Source organism: Equus asinus, chromosome 6 (assembly GCF_041296235.1).
Source record: "Equus asinus isolate D_3611 breed Donkey chromosome 6, EquAss-T2T_v2, whole genome shotgun sequence".
Lineage (NCBI taxonomy): Eukaryota > Metazoa > Chordata > Mammalia > Perissodactyla > Equidae > Equus > Equus asinus.
In genome coordinates this window covers 78,846,218-78,872,576 of record NC_091795.1, presented here as the reverse complement: position 1 = coordinate 78,872,576, position 26,359 = coordinate 78,846,218, and the positions used below count along the sequence as shown (strand labels likewise).

The 26,359-nt window shown below is 36.5% G+C and overlaps 2 protein-coding genes across 5 annotated transcripts in view; one reads left to right on the top strand and one right to left on the bottom strand.

The window, feature by feature from the left end:
* The window catches only part of SPDYA (speedy/RINGO cell cycle regulator family member A), a 33,128-nt gene extending 22,819 nt beyond the window's left edge, over positions 1-10,309 (top strand). For 3 of the 4 annotated variants that reach the window (XM_070512365.1, XM_044772162.2, XM_044772163.2), the window contains one exon: positions 2,964-3,629. In XM_070512365.1, the coding sequence (XP_070368466.1) occupies positions 2,964-3,272 (309 nt within the window). In that variant the 3' untranslated portion in view covers positions 3,273-3,629. Of the gene's footprint in view, positions 1-2,963; positions 3,630-10,220 lie in introns of those variants that run through there. The other variant, XM_070512366.1, reaches the window with a different exon arrangement.
* On the bottom strand, positions 6,861-25,573 carry TRMT61B (tRNA methyltransferase 61B). Its single transcript, XM_014850413.3, has 7 exons — positions 24,551-25,573; positions 20,251-20,353; positions 17,336-17,526; positions 12,141-12,232; positions 11,472-11,698; positions 10,686-10,763; positions 6,861-10,602 (listed from the first exon to the last, which is right to left on the bottom strand). The coding sequence occupies exons 1-7, from the start codon at positions 25,262-25,264 to the stop codon at positions 10,559-10,561; spliced, it is 1,449 nt and encodes a 482-aa protein (XP_014705899.3). The 5' UTR covers positions 25,265-25,573; the 3' UTR covers positions 6,861-10,558.
* Between the last annotated feature and the right edge of the window lie 786 nt (positions 25,574-26,359).

Genomic DNA, 26,359 nt, shown 5'->3' with positions numbered 1-26,359 from the left:
CTACCAGTGCTTCAGAAAAGTCACTTTCATAGAATCACAGAATTTGAGGACTGTAAGTGACCTGTTTTTTCATATATTAAAGACACCCTGTGGCCCAGAAAGTTATGTAATTTGCTTAAGGTCATAGAACTAATAGAATTAAGACCAAAATTCTGCTCTCTTAACCCTGGTACAGTTTTCTTTTTAATTCAGTGTTATCACAATAACATTCTAAATGTATGTGTATAAAATATATGTAAACTATATATTTAAAAGTAAAAAAGTGTGCACACATTTTTCTAGCTGGGTTAACAAGTGGAGAGACTATGTCTATAGCTTATTGCAGAAAAAACAGTTTACCAAATTTTCTATTTTGTGCTCTTTGTATATCCTTCTGCTCTTCTCACTAGACTGCTGTAGAGTTCCTCCAAAAATCACATTTTCAAAAGTTCATAATGGCACATGAAAAGATGTTCAACATCACTAATCATGAGAGAAATGCAAATCAAAACTACCCTAAGATGCCACCTTACACCTGTTAGAATGGCTATAATCTCTAAGACAGAAAATAACAAATGTTGGAGAGGGTGTGTAGAGGAGAGAACCCTCATTCACTGCTGGTGGGAATGCAAACAGGTGCAGCCACTATGGAAAACAGTATGGAGATTTCTCAAAAAACTAAGAAAATAGAAATACCATATGACCCAGCTATCCCACTACTGGGTATCTATTCAAAGAACATGAAATCAACAATTCAAAATGACTTAGGTACCCCTATGTTCACTGCAGCATTATCCACAATAGCCAAGACATGGAAGCAACCCAAGTGCCCATGGACCAATGATTGGATAAAGAAGATGTGGCATATATCTAATGGAATACTACTCAGCCATAAAAAAGAATCATCTCATTCACAACAACATGGATGGACCTGGAGGGTATTATGTTAAGTGAAATAAGCCAGACAGAGAAAGACAAACACCCTATGATTTTACCCATGTGGAAGTTAAACAAACACTCGGACAAATAAACAGTTCGGTGGTTACCAGGGGAAGGGGGCTGGAGGGAGGGCACAGGGGGTGAAGGGGAGCACATACATGGTGATGGACAAATAATAACGTACAACTGAAATTTCACAACGTGGTAAACTATTATGAACTCAATAAAAAAATTCATAATGTCAGTGCCCTCTAATTCTGAATTATTTTCATCTATCATTAAGAAATATTTAATGACTGCATAATATTGTGTGGAGGGCATTTGATAGGTGTATAAGAGACTATTCCTGCCCAGAGGAGACTTTCAGTAGAATAGGTTACATGCATAAAAAGATATATCTGAGTACTAGATACTTATATGCTAAAAGTCCTAATAAAAGCATTAACAAGAAAACCTGAGAGCTGGAGTTTTTAGAAAGATGGGACTTACACTGGGCACTGAAGAAAAAGCAATGCTAAGGCAAAGGGAGACGACATTCCAGACATGGGAAATAAAGATATAGAAGTGTTGAGGAAAAAACAGTACATAAATATAGAAGGAATAAGAAATTCTGATATTCTACTTCCTCACCTTAGGTAACTCTGAACCTAGTTTTACATTGTTACAGAAGTTTTTACAGTTAAAGTTAACATCTTTATTTCTACCTTTTTAAAGATATGTAACTTTATTACATGTCTTTGGTTGAAAGCTTTTTTGAAAGATTTAAGAAGTGGATTATAAAATAAATTTAATCCTAAAATATACTTTAAAAAATTAGCATGGCTAGTATTCCTTATGCCATTTTCTTGGGGGAAGCCACAATACCCCATTTTCTGAGGGGAATGGTCTTAATCTGGGGATTTTAAGGAAGTTTTCATTTTTAACAGCAAAAGCCTTCTTTCTTTCCAAACAAAATTTTACATACAATTCCCAAAGTTAAGCTTCTCTACCTGTTCTGTCTTCCCTTAGCACCTCCTGGAACCTCTAATATAGTGAAACCTGGGGGCTTCTCAAAACAGTTTCAAAATCACTGGTCTAGGCAATTAATAAGGTACCACCTAGCTCTCAAATTCTACAGTTCTCATTTACTTTGAGTCATTCATAACTGCAACTAAACATTTTTGCTTAGAAGTAACATTCTAACATTTTGCTTAGAAGTTTTAGACATCATGAGGTCAGAACATAGATACACTTTCCTAGCTTGACTTCTTAAATGGCTATCATTTTCCAGATGCTTACTATATGACAAGGATTTTACACATATCTGATCCTCAGAACAGTCCTGAGGCAGATAGTATCCTCATTTTAGATGTGAAGAAATTGAGCCTCAGAAAGGTTAAGTAACTTGCCCAGGATCATACATCTATATCTATCCTGATTCTAAAGGCAATGTTGTGTGTAACAAACCATAGAGAACAATGCCTTATATGTAGTGAGGAATCTTAAGTGCTTTATAAATAATTCCTCATCTAATCCATGCAACAACCCTCTAAAATAGACACTATTATTCTCTCCATATTACAGACAAGGAAACTGAGGAACAGAGAGGCAAAGTAACTTACCTGTGTTCTAATTCACCATATCCCTTGGCATAACTGCAAACATTTTAAGATTAGCCTAACACACATAGTTGGAAACTTAAATTAAAAATATTTTCAACCCAATATATTCCAAAATTAAGAATTATGTATTGTTTTGGGCTAATTGTATTATCTTTCCCAAACTTAGAATATTCAGAATTGAAAAACCTGGAAGGTGGCTTCAGTCCTATTTCCTATTTGAAATAATTTAAATACTTTGTCAATTATTATCTTAAGGACCAAAGCGACAAATCACTTTATAGGTAATTTTGCCATATCTGGAGATGCTTTTTTTTTTTAACATTTGTAGCTTGGGTTTTTAGATCTAGTTTTAGAGATAGCTGTTCTTGAGTTATAATTTTTGTACTTAATTTTACAAAATTTTAAAATCTTATTAAAATTCTAAAAGAAAGCTTTCCACTATAGGTTATGGCCATTGCTCCAACCCATTATATATGGCAACGAGAACGCTCTGTGCATCACAGTGGAGCTGTTAGAAACTACAACAGAGATGAAATTCAACTGCCCCGGGGACCTAGTGCCACACCGGTGGATTGTTCACTCTGTGGTAAAAAAGGAAGATATGTTAGACTGGGATTGTCTTCATCATCTTCATCCAGTGATACAGTAGAGGTGATGGATAAACATTCTCAGGACTCACACAACTCATTCTCAATGGACATGGTAGTTGATACTTCTCAAGCTTATAGCTGTTCTCAAGGTATGATTTGGTGATGTCAGAATTAGATTTATGCAAGTTATTAATAAATCTAAGTTATTTATTGATCTGTAGTCAGTCCTTACAAGCAGAGGTACATAATTTATATATAAATATTTATATACTAAGTTAATTACTATCAAAAGTTTTCCCCTTTTCAGTTACTACTTTTTGTCTTCTGTCAGTATCTGTTTGGTGGTAGCTTACCTAAACGATTTTTAATTTGACTTATGTTAAATTGAAACCTAATACACCATGGGTCTCAAGTATTTTAAGTATTACGTATTTTAAGAACCTGAACCGTTTTCTTTGAAATGTTTATTTTATTCAAAACAAGTTTCAAGAAAATAAATTTACTTGTAACCTCACCATCTAGCTTTATCAGAGATTAACTATTGGTTTTCTTCTATACACTTTTTTAAATTGAGATATAATTGACATATAACATTGTATTAGTTTTAGATGTACGACATGATGTGATATATGTATATATTGCTAAATGATTTCCACAAGTTTAGTTAACATCCATCACCACAGTTACACTTTTTTTCCTTGTGATGAGAACTTTTAAAATCTACTCTCTTAGCAACTTTCAAATATATAATATAGTATTGTTAACTATAGTCGCCATGCTATAAAATACTTATTTATCTTATAACTGGAAGTTTGTACGTTTTAACCACCTTCCACCTTCTGCCTCTGGCAACCACCAATTGGTTCTCTGTATCTATGAGTTCAGGTTTTTTTAGATTCCACATATAGGATTCCATGTATAGGATCACAAAGTATTTTTCTCTGTCTTATTTCACTTAGCATAATGCCCTCATCCATGTTGTCACAAATGGCAAGACTTCCTCCTTTTTTATGGCTGATATCCCATTGTATATATATATACCACATTTTCTTTATCCATTCATCCATCGATGGACACTTAGGTTGTTTCCATGTCTTGACTGTTGTAAATAATGCTGCAATGAACATGGAGGTGCAGGAATCTTTTTCAAGACAGTGATTTTGTTTCTTGGATAATAACCCAGAAGTGAAATTGGTGGATCATATGGTAGTTCTGTTTTTAATTTTTTGAGAAACCTCCATACTGTTTTCCATAGTGGTGCAGCAATTTACATTACTGCCAACAGTGTACAAGGATTTCCTTTTCTCCACATCCTCACCAACACTTGTTATTTTTTGTCTTTTTGATAATAGTGATTCTAACAGGTGTGAGGTAATATCTCATTGTGCTTTTGATTTGCACTTCCGTGATAATTAGTGGTGCTGAACACCTTTTCGTGTATCTGTTGGCCATTTATGTTGTCTTTGGAAAAATGTCTATTCAGTCCCTCTGCCCATTTTTAAATTGGATTTTTTTCTATTGAGTTGTATGAGTTCTTTATATATTTTGGATATTAACCCCTTATCAGATATATTATTTGCAAATATTTTCTCCCATTCTATAGGTTGCCTTTTCATTTTGTTGATGATTTCCTTTCCTGTACAGAAATTTTTAGTTTGATGTAGTCCCATTGTTTATTTTTGCTTTTGTTGCTTTACCTTTTGTGTCAAATCCAAAAAACCATTGCCAAGACCAATGTCAAGGAGCTCACCTCGTTTTCTTCTACTTCTTATGGTCTTACATTCAAGTCTTTAATCCATTTTGAATTTATTTTTTGTGCATGGTGTAAGATAGTGGTCCAGTTTCATTCTTTTGCATGTGGCTGTCCAGTTTTTCCAGCACCACTTATTGAAGAGATTATCCTTTCCCTATTGTATATTCTTGGCTCCTTTAATTAATCTACCATATGTGTGTGGGTTTATTTCTGGGTTCTCTATTCTGTTCCATCGATCTATGTGTCTGTTTTTATGTCAATACCATACTATTTTGATTACTATAGCTTTATAATACTATATTTTTCTATTTCTTTTTCTTTAAAGATTTTATTTTTCCTTTTTCTCCCCAAAGCCCCCCGGTACATAGTTGTATACTTTTAGTTGTGGGTCTTTCTAATTGTGGCATGTGGGACGCCGCCTCAGGATGGCTTGATGAGCGGTGCCATGTCCCTGCCCAGGATCTGAACTGGCAAAACCCTGGGCCGCTGAAGTGGAGCGTGCGAACTTAACCACTCAGCCATTGGGCCGGCCCCTGTTTCTATTTTCTGTTTTTAAAAAATTAGAGCCATACTATATCTACACCTGCTTCTTTTCACTTATCATAAAGCATTTCCCCATGCTATTAGTTAGTCTTTGAAAACCTGATTTTTAATCATCACATAGTATGAGTATCATAATTTGCTTATTTCATTTTTGTTGGGATTTAAGGTGCTTAGAATAGTATATTAATTAGAAAATAATCATATGAACTAGAAATACTTTTAGTCAATTACACCATAGTTTTCATTCAAATTATATTTATAAAGGTAGAGTATTTCTCTGACATTTCTCAATTTGAAACAGAACCAGAATAATATTCTACTAGCAGTGATCCTTTTCACTTCTTACAAAGCCTGTCTCCAGATTTTCACCCATCTGAAGATAGGACTGACAGATTTCTTATGGTTCTTTCTAACTTTATGATGAGACCCACATTATTTCAGAATTTCCTCTATTTATTTTTACCACATCTTTATGAAATTAGCAGTGATTGGCTACTGGAGTTTTACTAAAAGAGAAACTAGACCCTTAAGACTCTTCAAGATAGGGATCATGCCTCAGTCATTGTTCCATTCCCTGGCCACAGTAATTACTAAACAAATTTGACTGACAGTGTAATCTCTTCCCTTGCAACACTTCCAAGCATCATTTTTATCAGTTCACTCATATTTGAAGGTAAGTAAGGTCTACCATAAAGCTAAATATAAAATAAGAATTGCCTTTTAGTATCTCTTCCCTCTCTCCCAGCTCTTTTTGCCTACACTCTTTGATCCTTATAATACTAGATGTTTAAAATGTTCCAGGCAATATGCTAAGCATTTTACATTCATAATCTCACTTAATATTCACAGCCAACCCTAAGGTAAATACTGTTATCTCCACTTTGCAGATAAGGAAACTGAGGCTTAGAGAGGTTAAATAATTTGCCCAAGGTGGTGGTGTGACATTTGAACCCAGGTCTCTGACTCTAGGCTGCAGCCTGAATTCCTAACTATTATGCTCTACTGCCCCCTTTCATGAAATCTTGCCTTTGGTGGTGAAAATAAGCTGCCACAGAAGTCTTCTAGCAGACTACTAAGGACTAAGGAAGTGGTGTCACACACTAAAGAACCATGTCCCTGATGAAAGGCTGTATGGAGTGAATTAGGAGAGAATTCCAACCACAATTTGAACAGGTATTTACAGAAAGCAGAACAGAAGCAATTATATTTTATTCAGACTAGCCCCTGTAGATATCAAAAGTAGTAACATTATATATTTTAGGCTTTGATCCTGTCCCTGGATGAAAGCCCGGAAGCCCTGGTTTAGGATAATAGAGGTCCTATATGGGAAGGAACAAGTATTTACTCGACTGTTTTATTCAGAGTACTAACTCAAGGTTAAATGTAAAAAACCTTTTGTTTCAGGATGACAGAGGGTAGGCAATACAAAGAAAAGTACTGCTCATACATATGCTTGACCGGTAAACATTTACATTCATTTTCGCTCAGTAGGCTTTACAAGGGAGTGAGCTAATTCAGGGTGGGGGAGTTTAAGGGTAACATGATGTTATCAGCAGCAGTGATCAGTCTCTCACTGCCTCGGCAGCTGCTGATTCCCAGTAGTGACCTCTGCTAGCAAAATTTCTTCCTCTAGTCCACATAAGGTGGTTGAAATCACTTAACAGTTTGTGGTTGCAGAAAACTCAATTCGGCATTCTCCAAGACAGACACAAAGAAGTGATGCTCTGTCCAGCTTTTATGCTAAAACTTAGCTACAGATGGTAATCAATGCTTCCATCTTTCTTTCAAACACAAGCAAGCAACTCCTCGCTTTTCAGGTAGACATGTTTTTCTACCTTAAAATTTTTTTCTCTCAAAACAGCATGCTCGAAAAACAAGTTTTACATAAACATGTTATGACATTTATTAAGAACAAAATATTTTTTTGACAAGGTTGGGGGGGATAGATGAGGCATTCTTTACAAATTTACATACATCACAATCACCAATCATATACAAGCACTTTATAAAGACAGTCTAGTCTCATTTAGCACCTGACCCCCCAAGAAATCTTGAAGTGGCATTATGACACTGATTTCACTGATGAAGAAACAAACTGAGAAAAGTCACAGTTGCAAAGTAAAACAACGGCAACAACAAAAACAGCAAGATGGGAACCCAGTTCTATCTGAGTACTTAGCACATTTTTATACTAACTAAATTACACTGTTTCTCTTTACTTTATGCTGTCTCAAGCCTTATGATACCTAGACTAGTCCATCTGAAACATGAGTAAGTGTTATTATGTATTATCTGAGGACTCCTAAGATTTTAGAGTAGAGCCAAGGAAAAAAAACAATATACCAAACCTTAGTCCTGGGTCATGTAGGCAAGCATGGGGCATTGTTATATAATATAAAACCAAGTAATTTTTCCTCAAAAATAAATCCTTCTCTGAACTTTATTTTTGTCATTACCACTGTTCAATTCATCCAGGTTTAAAATCCTTACATTTAATGAAGGCATTATTAGGGCTTATAAATTAATGATATGATAAGGGCAATGCTAATTATATGATCAACATTTAGGAGCACAAAAGATTCCAGAATTCTGTGGGGTGAGAGACTTAGTGAAGGCTTTTCAGAGGAAGTAATGTATGAGCTGGGCATTAACTGAGTCCTATTTTGCCCAGAGAAGTAAGAGAAAGGGCTTCTGAATAGCAGATAAAAGTTTGAAAATACATAGCCTCTCTCCCTCTACATCCAATGAATCACCAGCTTATCTGGTTCTTCCTTCACAATATTTTTTTACATCTGCCCCTTTTCCACACCTCATAGTTGTATATTACTACCAATCACCTCATAGTTGTACACTATATATTACTATGAAACTTCTCATTTAACAGTTTTTTACTTCCTTTAAATACTCATAGACACCACTAAACAGACTTTTAAAAAATAGTCTCCTTTTACATGACGATGGAACTTTCAGAAGTTCCCTACTGCCTCTGAAGTATAAAGTTAAAACCCAAAGGCTTCCATAATCCAAGAGCTATATAACTAAATTTCCCCCTAGAATAACAAAGTCAACAGATGACACAATACATGACCGAGTTAAAGGCTTAAAGTCATCAGCAAACTTTTATCGATCATTTACTGGGTGGAAAAGGTGAGGCCTCTGGAAGGTACTGGGAAGACAGTTGTGAGTCAGTCACAAATCTCCACGAGTTTACAGTATGGTAAAAGAGAGCCAGACATGAACAGAGAAAGCTAGCTTTAGAAGAAGGCATCTGCCCCATGAGCCAGACTGTAAACATGCTAACGTTTGATGGAGAGATGGAGAAAGGGCTTAAGCTGGACTTTGATAACTATATAAATAAATGCTTAGTTGCTTATGTAGTTTGGTTTTCAATTCAACTCAGTACTAGAATTGACACTGTTAGAGAGGTCTTGTTCAATTCAACATCTTCTGAGCACAGTGTAGTGAACAGAAACTATTCTACATGAAATAGAAGTAGAAGGCACAACTTTTCTTTGCTCTCAAGTCAGCCCCTTCTCCAAGTAGTACATTTAGAGCTTGCGTTCAAAACAATAAATGAAGGACATAATTTCACTATAGTTAAATAGACTGGCAGAAGAAAAGGGAGTATTCCATCATGGAATTTAAAAACATACTTCGGAGCTTCTATATATCTGGAAATATTACGAAAACTATAAAGCCATTATTATTGTATGAGTTCAGATACTTACCATACAGAAATATGACACCAGAAAAATACCCTGCTTATGATTCAATCAGCTCTCCAAATGCAACGAGAGTGATTTTTTTCAAAACACAGATGTAAGGCTGTTACCCCTTACTTCATTAAATCCTTCAGTGGCACCCCATTTTTCTTAGGATAGACAAACTCCTTAATGGTCTACAAGATCCTGCATGGCCTGACTCCTACCTATCTCTCCACTCTCTTTCACTCAACCCCAGCATCACTGGCCTTTTTGTTCTCATTTTCCCTGCTGTAGTTAACTCCTACTTACCATTCAGGTCTCAGCTCAATTGTCACTTGCACAGATAATTACTTGACCAGAGCAAAACCCCTATTATAGTACCTTATACTTCTTTGGAGCATTTATAACAGTTTAGTTTTATATTTGTGTGATTATTTAATGTCTAGCTCTACCATAGATTGTAAAGTCTATAAAGGCAGAGATTTTAGGTTAAAATTTTCCACATAATAAAAATATGTAAAATGTTACTTAGCATATACTTATTACTTTAAATAGTGCTAGCCTAAGGGATAAATCCAGGAATGGCAGCATTTATCCTCTCAAGCACTACCACTTTAAAACCTATAAAATATCTATATTTAAACAATAACCTAAGTACTCTAAGCTTTTGTTTATCTGTAAGATATGGATAACCTTAAAGATGAGCTAGACATATTAAATGAAAAAACATTATAAAGTTCTTAAAACAACGTAAGGCACATGGTAAGTGCTAAATAACTGGTACCGATAAATGATAATAAGCCCTGGTCCTAATTATTTCATATTTATAAAGTGTATTTCTCCAACCATTTAATTTATGCAATAAAAGAACAAATCGGATGTTCTTTCAAACTGGTTAAAATCATTCTGCGAAGGATAAGAGATTCAAGAATTGTTACATCTTCTGTTATAATTTTTAAGGTGGTCAGATCATTCTTATCAGTTTTCCCCCTATTATTTACTAGAACCCAGATTTCTTTATTTTTTAAGATACATACAAGCCATTAAAACATGTATTTAAAATACAGAGATACATAAAATTTATCTTAAAATGCATATTTTATTTTGGTAGCCAATGATCATCAATCAAACAAAGAAAAGAAAACTAATTTCATGGAGAAAGATAAATCTATGGAGTGGTTTACAGGAAGTGAAGAATGAGATGGCTCAACTAAACCAATGTGGAATCATTAAGTACTAACTGCAAGACAAGTGTCCAAATGGGACATTTAAGTAGTTTTGAAATGTTAAACATGTTTCTTTAACTTTTGTTATTTTTCAAAATTATATGTAAAAGTTATACAAATCATAATAAGAGCTGAAAATACCAATCTATGAAAGTAGTGATTTGCAGTATAAAGTTCTATTTTAATACTTTTCCATCTTCATATCAGTTGTCATCTGAGGTACTCAGTTAAGTTGTGGTTTGAATTTTCTCAACTTGACAAGAAAAGCTAATTTAAGGGGAGAAAAAAGTAAGGTCATTACAATAATTAGAAACAAACACCACTTAATATGGCCTGAAAACATTACTCACCTGTATGACCAGTTTGCCAGTGTATAGGTCTAGCAATATAGGGAAATGATCCATATGGAAAATCAGAATGTGATTCTTCTGTTATAGAACAAAATACATATTATAAGCTGCATAAAATATTTTATAATTTGTTCACAAAACTGTTAAAATACAAATTACTGTCCTTTACTGTAAGTTTTTTCTCTCAGACATTTTTTTTAGCATTTGTTTTAGAGCTACTCTGCCAGTTACTTTATAGAAACAATTTGTCAAAGAGTGCATGATAAACTCATATATGGTTTTATAACCAAATGGATAAGCCCACATCATAAATCAATGGACATACGAAAACTTGTTCATGGCCTAAATAATGTGTACATACAACAAGGACCTAAATTTAGTTCTCTGAAAAATTCCAGCAGCATCTTAGAAGTTGCTTTATGGAATATTAGCTAGTTGCATATCAGGTCCTATTAAATTATTTTCCTTCAGTAATAATTACTAATCTAAAAAACATTCTTTAGTATATTTAAAGTTTTTCATAAGCCAACTTCCTTGTCACAAGTATGAATACTATATGAAGCTCAATTCTTCAAAAGTATCAGTTTTACATAGAAAAGAGAAAAAGTCATTATTCTGTCCCTTAGAGATTTTTAATTTAACAGAGTAAATACCATATTTTAATTTCTATGGGAAAAACAAATAAATCCCTGAGAAATATTTTTATAATGTATTGGTCAAAACATTCAGGAACCTATTCTCTATTTATTATTAGAAATACATTCATAAAATAAAACTGAAACTCACCATGTTCATCCTCTTGAAACATCTCATCTTCAAGTCTAATTTTCTCTAGAGAATGTAACTGTAAATCTGTGTTGATTTTAGGTTCTACTTTTTGAGCTAAAATTCCATTTTTCTGTTTTGCAAGGCAAACCAACCAATCTCTGACAATGACTTCACTTATCTTTTCACATGAGAGAGCAAGTTCACAGATGTGAATTCCATCTAAAAGTTCAATGACCTGTGTGATGCTTTTAGAAAAGTGAAATGTACTTTAAATTTCTAATAATAACCTTATATTTATTTTAAGTTCACCATACCTCTTACCCAAATTTAAATGCTATAGTTAAATTAAGGGGGGGAGTAAAAATGCAAGTTACGGCATATAATAAACAATTTCACAGAATACTAAGTAAAAAAAATACAGAGACCATAATTTCACATTATTGTTCACATTACACTTTTAAAACTTTTCTTCTAAATTGTCAGAAGAAATATGTATCTTATATTACCATTTATGTAAAAGATGGTTTAAACAGCAGTATGAATTTGGGACATATATCATTTCATAACACTTTTACGAGATGCCATACACCTAACTCAGTTATAAAATGAACACTTTAGCCTACTACTTAAGACAAAATAAAAGTGTGTTAAAATCATATTACTAAGAAGAACAGCTATATTACTCACTTTGCTAGGTAGACAGCACATACACCACCCTGTTTAAGATTTGGGTATAAAACAGGCAAAGCAACTTGAGGATTCAACATATCCAAAGCTACCTGTAGGGGGAGGAAAGAGAATCAGGCTGAGTTCTGTTTAAATGAAGCATAGGTTTTCGTTTCTTACTGTGGTGAAATGATACACTTTTGGAAAGCAATTATTCAAAGTATTTCATTTTTTAGAATATAAAACTATTAACTGTCATTTTGCTGCTCCCAAAAAGGCATATTTCTTATTATACAATTTATCATAGTCTTGACTACATAAAAATCGTAATGGCATGTCTTGCACTTGGCAATATTGATAACACAGGAATCTTTCTTTAGCTTTATTTTATACACATACTTATACATACATATATATAAAGTTTCAAAGCTTTAGTTCAGCTTTTGGCAATAGGAATTCACATTATTCCAGGTATTTTTATGTTCACAAGAAAAGTTCTGAATATTAATTTTAGTGATCCTAAAATGCAGGTCCCTTATTTCTTCATTCACTTGCAGAATACAGGGCTGTACTCATGAAATTTGTCAAATGAATACAATGAGTAAATGAAATTTTCAAAAAAAATCATTAGAAACAAAAATAAACTCAGTCAAAATAGAAAATAGGGGCCGGCCTCGTGGTCAAGTGGTTAAGTTCACACGCTCCGCTTCCGCAGCCCAGGGTTTTGCCGGTTCGGATCCTGGGCACAGACATGGCACCACTCATCAGGCCATGCTGAGGTGGCATCCCACATGCCACAACTAGAAGGACCCACAACTAAAATATACTACTATGTACTGGGGGATGTGGTGAGAAAAAGCAAGAAAAAAATAAAAACCAATAGTAAAAAAAAAAAAAGGAAATAAAGTGACTTTTATTGATAGATAACTCTAGAAAGCTAAAAATAGTTGGCACATCAATATATTTACTAAATTAGAAATTATTCTATTGTTTATGTGTTTTTTTAAAAAACAGTACTGATGGGTCAAGGAACATTATCCATTATTAATTTACCCACCAAATGTTTATTCAGCACCTTCCATGTGCCAAGCATTTTGCTAAGTGGTAACGATATAACAGGAGCTTATATTCTGTTTCATGGTAACTTATATTCTAATAAAGGGATAGACATTAAACAAAAGTCCAATAAATATGTAAGTCAGAGGGTGATGAGTGACATGAAGAACTACAGAATTATAAAGCAGAATGTGAGAGAGAGAGTGATGGGGCAGGGAAAAGAAGTGCTATTTCATACATAAGCTGATCAGTGAAGAGAGCTGAAGAAAATGTTTAAGCTTACCCTGTGGAAATTTAGGGGGGACATGTGCTCCAGGTAGAAAGAATAGAAAATACGAATGCTCTGAGGCTGTAGGATACTTGGTGAGTCTGAGAAGGCCGCTGTCGTGGCAGTGAAGACAAAACGGGGAAAATGGTAAGAGAGGAGTTCTAAGGTGGTGGGAGTGGAAGAGGGAGAGATTATGTAGACTATCACAGGCTTTAGCTTTACTCAGGAAGAGAAAAGCCACTGCAGAGTTTTAGACATGATCTGACTTTAAAAAAAGATTTTTTGTGTGTGGTAAACACAACATAAAATTCGTCATTTTAAGTGTACAATTCAGTGGCATTAAGTACATTCTGATTTATTTTGTAAATCCATACATAGAAAAGACTGGAAGAGGGCAAGAAAGGATGATGGTGACTCGCAAGAGCAAATAGCATTGAATGTCATGAGAATCTTTCCCAGCAAAAAAAAAAAATTTCAATGACTGAATCAAAGGGTCAACATTATGGACAGAAATGAGTTTCTTTGACTATAGTTTTACCATATTATTGACAATTACCAAAAATCAGATAACCAAGAAACCTGTCAATCCTCTTGAATGCTCTATTCCCAGTTAACATTACCATTCATCCAGTCACTCAAACCAGAAACTTGGAGTCATCCTTTTCTTTACCTTGGATTCTCTTTTGAGAATCTGTGAGGTTTTGATTCTTCTGTTTGGATTAAAATTATCCAGTCCCACAAATATACCTCTTAAGTGTTTCTCAAATTCATCGTACTACTAATGCCTTAGGTTAGGACCTTATATCTTGTTGAAACATTACAATAGCTTTCTATATAGACTGATAGCCTCCATTCTTCCACCAGAATTATTCTAAAATAGGAATCTGGACATTGTACTCCCCTATTTAAAAACTCATCAGTAGTTTTCCATTATTTACAAGAGAATGTCCATTCTCCCTAGCTTGATATACATATAAGTGTTCTTCATTATATAGCCCCCCATGACTGCATCTGCAGCTTCATCTCCTCACTATACCCAATTCTACAACCATGGTGTTTCACGTTTCTGAATCTTTTTTTTTTTTTTGCTAAGGGAGATTGCCCGAGCCAACATCTGTGGCAATCTTCCTCTATTTTGTATGTGGGTTGCTGCCACAGCATGGCTGCCAATGTGTGGTATAGGTCCATGTGTGGGGCCAAACCTGGGCCACTGAAACAGAGCATGCCAAACTTAACCACTAGGCCACAGGACCGGCCCCTCTGAGTCTTTTTAATAAGTGTTTGTATATCTATCTTTTCTTCTAGATTGAAAGCTCCTTTAAATGTATAATTCATTTTTGTGTTAGCCTAGTACATGGCATATAGCAGGTCTTTAATAAATGCTTGTTGAATCAAGAAACAAAGTGGTTCAGTAATTCAGAGGAAGATAGTCCTCCAGTTAGATGATTATGGTATATTCCATGGAGGAGACCTTTGATCTAAGCCTTGAAGAAAGAGTAGAATGTAAACAAGTGGAGAAAAGGGAAACAGAGATAAAATAATAATGATGAAAATCATAGCTAATATTTATTTAATGCTTACTATATACTAGGTACTTGTCTATGTGGTTTACATGAATTATCTCACTTAATCCTCACAACTCTATGAAATAAGTACTATTATTATTGTTATTTCTGTTTAATACATGAGGTGACTGAGGCACAAAAGGTCATATTGGCTCTTATGGAGCCTGGGAGTGACCCAGGCTGAATGGACTCCAAAACTTATTTCCTTCTATGCCCCCACCCCTCCTTTTCTCTCCTCAGAGGTAATCATTGTCCTGAAGTTTAATGTTCCTAAATAATTTTATACTTTTACAACATATGTATATAGCTACAAACAACATATGGTACTGTTTTGTGTAGTTTAAAATTTTACATATATGTGGCCATTCCATACATATTCTTTTATAATGCTTTTTTCAATAAGCACGATGTCTTTAAAGATTTATTGATGTATACTACATTTATTTCACTATGTTAAATAATACTATTGCTAGTATTCCACTGTGTCCATTTCTCTTCTGATGGTTAGGCTGTTTCTAAAATTTGTTTAAAATCTTTTATTAGCCATTTTTCTTTCTTCTGTTCTCTTAGTCTTTGTGGTTTAACAACTTTTTTATTCATTTACCATTATTTTGGATGGCAGGAGTATAGGCAGCTTACATAAAGGGCTAGAGAAGAAAGGAAGGTTGAGATCAGATTCTGAAGGACACCATAAGTCTTTGAATGAAAAGATCATAATTGGTTTTTCAGCAGGAGAGTAACAGTGCCAGAAGTAGACTAATCTAGAGATGAGGACAATGGATTGGAAGTGTGAAGATGGCATCTAGGAGAGGCATTAAGTAGTCAAAGGGAGCAATGATCAACCAGGATAACAGTAACCAGAAATCAAGTGGTCGGAACATGAATAGAAATTTATGTGTAATATACATCTCTTGACTTTTGGGTAACTGCTAACTTCAAGCAGTACTTTTACCAACTGACAATTTTTAGAGACTTTCTTAAAGAAAGGAAAAATCTTCATGATCTAGCTTTAACTTAACAGTTCTATATTATGGTTAATTTATTTATGAACACCAACTACAATTCTTTGCCCTTTTGCTGGGGAGTGACTCTTCCCCCAGCAGCTGACAGCTCTCTTCCCTTCTATATTCTCTCATACTGAGTATTCATCTGGTAGTATTATTCAAGAGAGATTTAACTCAATAAATCTACTAAGGAGTATTCTTTCCTTTAGATGAGATGGTTCAGCAGGTTTCTACAAAGCTTCAATGATATTGTTAAAATCCTTTGTTGTGTTTCATGCTCATCAAGCGAAATTCTGATGATCAGTTAACCTCCTAGGTGTCTGTGACATTCCTACGGATGGCCTATGCAGAGCAATTCTCCTTTTTTTGCCTTTACTGAGTTACAATATGCAAGCTAAACAAGGATGTGGAAAAAGAACTGTGGTCTTTGTGTCCAGGAAGCTGTGCCACTAAAATTATAGGTTTTAGTTAAATTAAAGATGTGAACCAGGCCCGAGAAAAATCTCTTTGAACTTTACTTTGTTTCCCACCTAGTTTCCCTTACAAAGGTCCCAAAATAATCCATCTTCCAACAGCAAATTAAAACAAGTAAAGAACACTCCTTAACCAGACCTCAGTCCATAGTGTCAAGCTATGAACTGATAATGGCATCATCAAGGACAAGACAACTTATCCTAGAATTCTGAAACTCTGAAGCCAACAATACCCTCCAAGTCCCACATCTCCACCATCACTGGTCACAGCTTAAAACGTCATCCTCTCATCATCTATCCTTTTACCTCGATACTACTCTGCTGCTTCTCCCATAACTCAATCTCCCACTGCTCCTCTTCCTCACCAATCCTTCCACTCCACTTTCTGGAGCTTTGTTCATAATAAATGCTTCTATCCTCAACATCTTTAATGAATACTCCTCTACATCCTGACTTGAACTGCTTAAAGATGCCCTTGCCTGTTTCCTTGCAAATAGAGGCTATTTATTCTCCCAAATCTCATAACATGAGGTTAGGCACTGGAACCTGCTGCTTCCAAATTATTCCTTTATCCCAGAAGTGCTGAGGTCCACGATGCTTAACTACTACTCCTAGTATTTGGTCATTACCCCACATTTATTAACAACTCTTTCAGTATGTACTTGATTCAGTATGTCTCTCTGCTCTAAATCCCATCATCATATTAAAGGAAAATATTCCTCCCACATCTAGAGATAGAAGTGGGGCAAATAATGAAGGAAGATCCATATCCATAGAGAAGAAGTATGATCCTTCTTTAATTTGTACTCAGTATTATGTAGTATCATAGGACCCACTTTAAAAAACTTACCGCATCAAATGTTAAAGATTTTATGTCTTCACTTGCTCCTGAAATATCCTTATGAATAAAATCCACATTGTCTGGCCACTCTTCTACATGACTCATTTTCCATGAATCACGCCAGTGTTTGTAATTTTTCTTAGCCAGTTCATGGTGGTCTTTTCGTATTTCAAAACTTATGACTCTTCCTTGTGATCCAACTTAATTGAAAAAGATAATTTATGATATTTCATAATATTAATCAGTTCATAAAAGAATGTCAAAAATTTATTTTGCAAAGGTATTACATGCGATGTGAAAAAATAATTCAAATAGTTCAAGGTTACAAAAGTTTCTATCCTATCCCAGATCCCCAATCAATCTCCCACTTCAGAGGCAACCATATTACCAGTTATTTACCCTTCCCAAGATAGGCAGTGCTCTGTCTGCTTTTAACACTCATTGTGACATGTTATATAGACTGCCCTGTACCTTCCTTATTTACCAATACTACTAGATTAATGATCTAACGTATTCTTTTTCACAGCTATTATGTTCCACTATATGGCTACGCCATAGTTTTATTTAACCAGTTACCTACCAATGAACATTTAGCTTGTTTCTAGTCTTATGCTATTTCAAACAATATTGCAATGAAAATTATTGTGCCTAAGTTCTTGTACACATGAGCCAGCATGTCTATAGAATAATGTCCTAAAAATGGAACTGCTCGCTCAAAGGATATGTGAAATTTTTATTTTGAAAATTACTACCAAATTGTCTTCCACAAAAATGATACCAATTTACACTCTACCAACAATGTATTAGATTGCCTATTACTCCAGACTCTCTCCAACAAAGAGTTATCAAACTTTATCTATGTCAATCTAAAAGTTGAATATAGTTTCATTGTAGTTTTTATTTGCATTTCCTTTGTTATGGATGCTGTAAAGCCTTTCATATATTTAAAGATATATGTATTTTTGTGTGTGTCTGAAGAACTTTCAAAGTTTTTAGCATAGTAATACTACAGTTTCACAGAAGACTACTGCATTTTAACTTAAGGCAATTAATTTTCCACCACCTCTATCTGAGGTGATCTGATACCATTTGGAGGCTGTCTCAGGACAATCAGTCTGTAGTTTACTAATGAAAAGTTTAAATTCCAAGATGTCTTTTGAAATGTAACTCCAGCTGCAAGTCATCCTGTTCTCAAGGGATAAAAATTAATGTTAACAGTAGCATAAGCTAAACAAGTGGAAAAGAAATTTATGGGGGAAAAAATCCATCCAAAGGTGTAAACAGCAATCATTTCTTGATCACTCATAGTTTTGGATCATTCATGCCATGATACTCCTCTGATACTGCAGATATTAGAAATATGGGCACTCCTCCTGCCTGACAAATTTTTATAAATTTACTTTGTCGAAAGCATTTAGGAACCTGTCACAGATTATGAAGAAATGACTGCCTTTAACTATGAACAGAAAAGAGTAAGACAAACGAATTGAGGAGCCTAGAATGAATTGCCTGACAATATTATAAGCTGGATTATGTTTGTATGTGATGGCATTAGGTCAAAGAACAAAAGGTTTAGGTTTAATTCAGTATATTTCTATCTGTAATCTTTATAAAATCTACCCATATACTGCTCTACCCTACAACTGCTCCAACAAAGTTGATTAGTTAAAAAAGAATGCACAAATAAAGAACAACATGAATGATTAAAAAACAAAATCTACCCAAAGAGAGTGCTGCCACTGTTCAGCAATCTACTATTAAGTGAAGAGGGGAACACTGCACAGGCAGCCAGACCAGTCAAAGCAACCCTGACACTCAGAGGAGTAAGTGGTCAAAGGGGGCAATAAGCAACTAGGATAACACTAACCAGAAATCAAGTGGTGGGAACATGAACAGATATTTATGTTTACTATTTACCTGTTGACTTTTGATCAGATGCTACCTTCAAGCATTACTTTTAGCAGTACTTGTACCATCTGACAATTTTTAAAGACTTTCTTAAAGAAAGGAAAATTCTTCATGATCTAGCTTTAACTTAACTAGTTCTGTATTTTGATTATTTATTTATGAACACCAATTATAATTCTTTGCCCTTAATAGTATATGATCCTTCCCAGCAGCTGACAGCCCTTCTCCTTCTATATTCTCTCGTACTAAGTATTCATCTGGTGCTATTACTAACCAAAAAATGTACATATGTGCACCAAAAGTCAAGAACAAGAATGTTCAGAGCAGCACCTATTCATAATATTCAACTCAAATGCTCATCAGCAGCAGAATGGATAAATTGTGATTTCTTTATAAAGTGGAATAACTATATAGCAACTAAAATGAAAGAATTACTGTTACATGGAATGACTGAATCTCACAAACAGAATGTTGAATGAAAGTAGCCAAACTCAAAAGAGTACATACTGTATGATTCCTTTTATATAAGGTTCAAAATAGGCAAAACTAATCAATGATGATAAAAGTCAGAGTAGTGGTTATCTTTGGGGAGGATAAGGACTGAGAGGGGAGTGGTGCAGTAACAGTTCCTATCTTGATTTGGGTAATTACTATGTAAGTATGATCACTATATAAAAATTCACTGAGATATACACTTATAATCTGTGCAGTTTTCTGTAGCTATGTTATGCTCCAATAAAAAGTTCAGTTTTTTAAAAAAGGTAGAAGCATTAAAAAGCAAGGAGGGAGCAAGCAAAAGCAAAGAAAATAGGGTTAGAACGAGAGTGACTGGGATAAATGTAAAAAATGGAAAGAAAAATAGTTGCTTATGTTTGGTTTCAAGTAGAATGCTCTCTATCACAAAGTTATGTGAATACTTTGCCAAACATCTTTATCTACTTAACTTTCTGTTATTACGAACAGATTGAATGTTTTCTCTGTCATCTAAATTCAGCTTAATTATCCCAATCTCTTACCTGCTCTGGATAAAAATAAACTCATTCCACCAGAGCCCGAGCCAGCTTCCAAAACAGTATCACCTGGGTGGATATTCATCATCAACAGTATCATATTCATATCCTATGATTGAAACACAGTATGGGTGACTCAGTGACCAATAAATATGTATCAAACACAATGTTGGACGTGGATAAGAAAGGAGTAGAAAAAAAAGGATTAAACTCTGGCCCTGCCTTCCAAGAGTTTACATTATACTTGATGAAATAAGAGATTCAAGAATCACTTAGCAAATAAAACAGCACTTCAGTATAATACTGAAATTATAGACAATAAGTACAAAAGAAGCTCAGAGAAAGAAGTCAGCAGACTGCCCTAGCTCAAACACCTAGAGTGGAGAATTTAAGGAAACAATCACAAGGTAGGAACAGCTTTAAACAAAACAGAGGGAGAATAAATACAGTTTGCCCATTCGGCTCAGGAGGGGAGATAAGGAGAGACTTGAACTTATTTGAACTTGACCTGGTGAGTAACTGGGGTATATCATCAAGGTAATAGAAAAGGCATTTTGTGAAGATTAATCTATCAAGGGAATACTGGATATACTAGAGTAGAGAAAAATTAGAGACAAAAGACCAGTTAGGAAGTTATTACATAATCTCTGCATGAAATGATTAACTCTCATTTAGAATTAGGGTACTAGGAACAGACAGGAGGACCAATTTGCCAAACGCTATAAATGAAGAATTGTTTTAACAGGAATATCATGGATGAAGTAACAAGAGCTGTTTATTGAAACTTTACCACATACTAGGCTTCTATAACTATGCAAACTGCTTTCACATATTATCTTGTTTAATTAGAATAAGAATATGAGTAAAGTATCATCACCCCCATTATAAATATGAGAAGTGAAAGAGGTTAAATAATTTGCTGAACGTCACACAGCCAGGAATTAAACAGGCAAGTCAGGAGTAGGACCGATGTCAAACTCCCAAAGACCATTTGGGATCATTACACTATACCAAGTGTTACACAGAGAATTTTAAATCTTACCATTTATTTCAACACTCCCCCAATATCAAACCTTTCAAAGTTGCTAATAAACAGCACATCTGATAAGTTTTTACTATCTTTTCCTTCTCTGGGAAAACCTGCTATGAAAATTCTAAAAGAAGGAAGGTTTCTAGGATCCTTCTGTCAAGTCACCACAAGGTCGTGTATTAAATATAAGGTTCAGGTCTGTAAGGAAATATTTAACAGGTACACTTGTCTACTTAAAAGCCAAAATGTATTTTCTGAAATGTTGGACCAAATGATATGCAGAAATGTAGTTTTTAAGATGTATTAGTTTCATTCACAAATGCTGAGTCTTTCAGACATAGCTAGCCTTTCCTAAGTGCCAGGCACATGGGGGCACAGACAACTTCACCCAGGAGTGGGAGGCAGCTTGAGTAGTCATCTCAATGGAATATCCTAGAGAAGGCACTTTTATTTTCTTGGATCTTTCATATAAGGATACAGAAACCTGTATCTTATAGCATTATAAAAAAAGAAACTTGAGCACACTTTAGCATTTGCTTCCTGCCATTCAGGTTACATGGTCTCAATGGGATGAATTTTCTAGGTGGGACCCCACTAAATAGATCCCAGCAATTTCAGTCCAAAACTTGGGTGGGACATTAGCATTTATTCATTTCCCTGCCTCTTTCCTAAAGAGATTTGAAGCTACTGGGAAACTCCTCCAAAGTTATGAAACATCACTCTACCATTAAGTTTTCTATGCATTTTAAAATTTCAGGCATTCAGACAAACCTTCTAGACTTATTTTTTTTTCTCAGCAGGAATTCCAATCTCTTTGCTGATTAACTCAATAATGTAAATTTAACCCTCAGCCTAAGGTCTTAATATTTGGGCTACACTTTTGTCTTCATTAAGTGGCAACAATTTCTACTCCCCCAGTGTCCTTATATAAGTGTTATAATCATGCAAATCCCCAGAGAAGATTAATTTAAAAATTGGAGGAGTATTGTGATTTATACTTCTACTCCAACCTAAAATATCATTTGATATTGACCAATGTGAAATGTTGACGTTTCACAAGCATCTGTTAGGAAGTTTATTTAAAATTGCTCCCACAGACCCACTTTTAATATTAAGATAAAACTACGTACTTCTAATGCAGAGATCAACTTTCAAAAATCAGTTGAAATACTCCCTTAAAAAGCATTTCCAAGTCGTAAAAGGTTGGGGCCAGCTCCATGGCAGAGTAGTTAAGTTTGCGTGCTCTGCTTCAGTAGCCCAGGGTTTCATTGGTTCATGCCCGGGCACAGACATGGCACTGCTCATCAGGCCATGCTGAGGCGGCGTCCCACATAGAACAACCAGGAGGACCTACAACTAGAATATGCAACTATGTACTGGGGGCTTTGGGGAGAAGAAGAAGAAGGAAGACTGGCAACAGATATTACCTCAGTTGCCAATCTTAAAAAAAAAAAAAAAAAAAAGCTTTAAAAGGTTGAAATCAAATCTCCTGCAGCTACCACTTGGGAGGTCAAAGAAGGGAGGTCAAAGAAGTCAACACCTAGCAAGTCCAGTATTTAAATCCCTCCTTAGAACGGAACACTGTGACTTTTATCTGTGATAAATGGAAGAGCAGAAAGTGCACTGATGATTTACCTTTATAACTTTATAAAATACAACTACTCTCTCACGGTTTTGTCTAGCACAGAGGAAAAAAGACATGGGGAAGCAAAATGAAGTTACAAAAGTCTTTTTTTATGGCTAGGTTGTAACAGTCAAAAGAGGAAAGAGAAGAGATACACTAAAACAAGGGCAAAGTTTCCATCAAGACCTTATGATATCCCACTGACGTAAAGCCTCCGGGAAGGTTTTGGTAGTCCCTAGGTAGACCTTTTTTTTTTTTTTATTTATTTTTTTTATTTTTTTAAAGATTTTATTTTTTCCTTTTTCTCCCCAAAGCCCCCCGGTACATAGTTGTGTTTTCTTCGTTGTGGGTTCCTCTAGTTGTGGCATGTGGGACGCTGCCTCAGCGTGGTTTGATGAGCAGTGCCATGTCCGCGCCCAGGATTCGAACCGACGAAACACTGGGCCGCCTGCAGCGGAGCGCGCGAACTTAACCACTGGGCCACGGGGCCAGCCCCCCTAGGTAGACCTTTTAAAATACAAATTGGATTCTACTTAGAAACTTCCAATGGTCACGCAATGCACATGGAATAAAATACTCTCATCCCTCCAACCACATCTCATACCACAACAGAATCTCTGCAATACTTTTCCCTTTGCAAGAATGCTTGGTTTCTAGATCTTTGCATGGCTGGTCTTCCATAATTAGGGTTATCAAATGTACTTCCTTCAAGACCTTCTCTAACCAAGTGACATAAAGTATTATTCTCCCCCAGGCCACCCAACACAATGTCATTGTTAATCTATTTGTCTTCATGCCACTAAACACTCCCTGAAATTATCTTATTCTTTCCTTTACTCGTTTGTTCTTTGTCACCCCCTCTAGGATGTAAGGTCTATGTTGAGAGCAAGGACTATGGTTCACCACTATATCTCCCTATAATAATGCCCCGAATATAGAAGGTAGGTGATATTTGCTGAATAAATAATAAATGAATCCTCATCTGGAGACAAGAGGAGTTGTCACAATTACAAAGGAACGTTCTACTCAAAGACTGTGACTGTGATTAAGGACTGAAATAAACCACTAGTATAAGATTGTAACAAGGAACTAGATAATTTATTTATAAAGAATATTCCTTTTATTTTTAGTCTTTAACGTTTGCTGTTTTAATACAAAACTCTATTTTTTTCCTAAAGGGAAAGGCACAGTAATATTTCTATTTTTGGTAAAATATACCTCTAGTAACATACCTTATTAAATATGATGACTAAAATATCACCATAAGGTACTAAAAAATTGTTCCCAAAGGAGTTCAACATTCTCTTGTGTGCTCAACTTGCAAATGGTAAGAATTATGGGGAAGAAACGTAAGTACTTATTATGTGCCTAGTGAGTCCACATCACTCTATATAATAAGTTGATATTCTCTTCACTTTACAGATAAGATAATCAAGACTCTCAAATTAAAATTAAAATCTAGCTTTTTCCTGCTAAAATTAGCAATAAGAAATGTAAAAGTCATATCCATTGGTTTAAAAAAAAAAGGCTGAGAACCATAAAAACTTTCAATGTTCTGAGATGTGCTTTAAGTACATGAATCAGGATGTAGAAATGCATCACTTTTGCCCTTTTGGAACCAATACTGTACGCACTAACTCCCATCGCATTACCTTTGGATACGTTATGGCAGGCCCTCTTTTCATCAGTAATACATAGTCTTCCAGTGCCGGCCTCCTCAGCATGAAACGCTTACCAGAGGAACTCCTCAGTATCTGGCCGGGAAACTTCCCCACGATCTCGCTGAACGGCACTGTCCCCCAGCTACTATTTAAGTGTCCGGCATTGCTCAACCTAAACAATTTTTTAAATCGTGTATCTCTCTTCCCAGTCTCAGCTAAGATCAGCTCCCCAGCCCGAAAGGGCCCCTCTCTGGGAGCTGACCAGGAAGAGGAGACGTGAAGCTCTTCTACCTCGGTCGCGGATTGGGCCAGGGCGGGCAGCAAAGGACCCCCGGATCCCCGGTGTGCGGGACAGCACTGGCCCTGGTCTCCGCTCGAGTCCTCGCGCTCTCGAGGGGGTGACTCCTCCTGCGGCATCTGCAGCCTGAGCCTTCCCAGTGACGAAAGACATCTGGTCCCAAAGCCCCGGACGCGCGGAGGAAGAGATGGAGGCGACTCCGCGCTGGGGGCTTTCCCCTGTGCGGCCTCGCGCTCTCCCTCTCCATCTCGTGTGTCTCTGGGCGAGGAATCGCAACACAGTGACCGGGCTCTCAAGAAGGGCTCTTGCCCGAGGCCGCGCAGGAGTGAACAGCCCCCGTGCCCTGGCCGCCTCGGCAGGCGCTGCAGCTGTAGCACGATCGCAACCCGGCGCCCAGCCGACAGCATGGCAGCCCGCGCAGGCGCCGTCTCTGGCGAGTGACGTAGACCCCAGCCTCCCGCTGCCCGGCGCGCTGACGCAGCCGCCTGGGGGCTCCACAGGCCTCCCCGGAGGAGCTCCGAGGGGACAGCTCCGCTACTGCGCCTGCGTCCAGGTCGGCGCGGGAGGCCGAGCCCTGCCCGTGGGTGCCCGGGGCCTAGCAGGGCAGCTGTGCCAGGAGCGAGTCCCACGCCCGTGCGGGGGTCCGCTTTCCTCTTCGGAGTGTGGGCAGAGGAAAGAGTTGACCGCTGAGAAGTCTCCCCGCGCCTCCCCCGGGGGCAGGAGGATAAGAGAGACAAAGCCTGTCAAAGCGCTGTGTAGACTGAAGTTCCGCACCAGGGGTAGCTCGCCAGTAATCAGGAGCACGAACGTCACCGAATCACCTGCAAGATCTATAAGTAAAATGGATCTGAGATATGTTTGACAGGCCGTGTTTGGACGGGCCACCCGCTGACCGGCGTTGCTTTCCCAGCTGGCCGCGACATTCATCCCCAGCCCTAGCAAGTCCCTTTTGACTTGGCTCTGGCCACCTGCTTGCCCGCCCCAGGCCCAGAGAGTCCAGGACGGCCGATTAAAGTGTCAGTATTCACTGTGTGCTTCTTTAACAGAGTTGTTTTTAATAACTAAAATATAACAACTAAGTATTTTACCCTTCCCAAAACTACATGGAAGCATCTTAAGGCGGAAAAAGCCGTTGCTAAAACAGGTGACAGGGTAGAGAGGTGTTACAGGCTAAATTTCATCCCCTCAAAATTCACGTGTTGTCTCAACCCCCAGCACCTCAGAATGTGACTGTACTTGGAGATCCGGTCTTTAAAGAGGTAATTAAGCTAAAATGAGGTCATTAAGGTGGGCCCTAATTCAATATGACTGATGTCCTTAGAGGAGAGGAGATTAAGGACACAGGCATAGAGGGAAGACCTTATGAGGACACAGGCGGAAGTGGCCATCTGCAAGCCAAGGAGAGCAGCCTCAGAAGAAACCAAACCTGCTACACCTTGATGTTGTACTTCTAGCCTCCAGAACTGTGAGAAAATAAATTTGTTGTTTAAGGCAGGAAAAAC

Coding starts and splice junctions, on each gene's coding strand:
- TRMT61B (XM_014850413.3), bottom strand. CDS start 25,264: ATGCTGTCGGCTGGGCGCCGGGTTGCGATCGTGCTACAGCTGCAGCGC. Junction 12,233..17,335: donor AATCTTTAACATTTGATGCG/GTAAGTTTTTTA, acceptor CTCCCCCTACAG/GTAGCTTTGGATATGTTGAA. Junction 10,603..10,685: donor CTGGCAAACTGGTCATACAG/GTGAGTAATGTT, acceptor CCCTTAAATTAG/CTTTTCTTGTCAAGTTGAGA.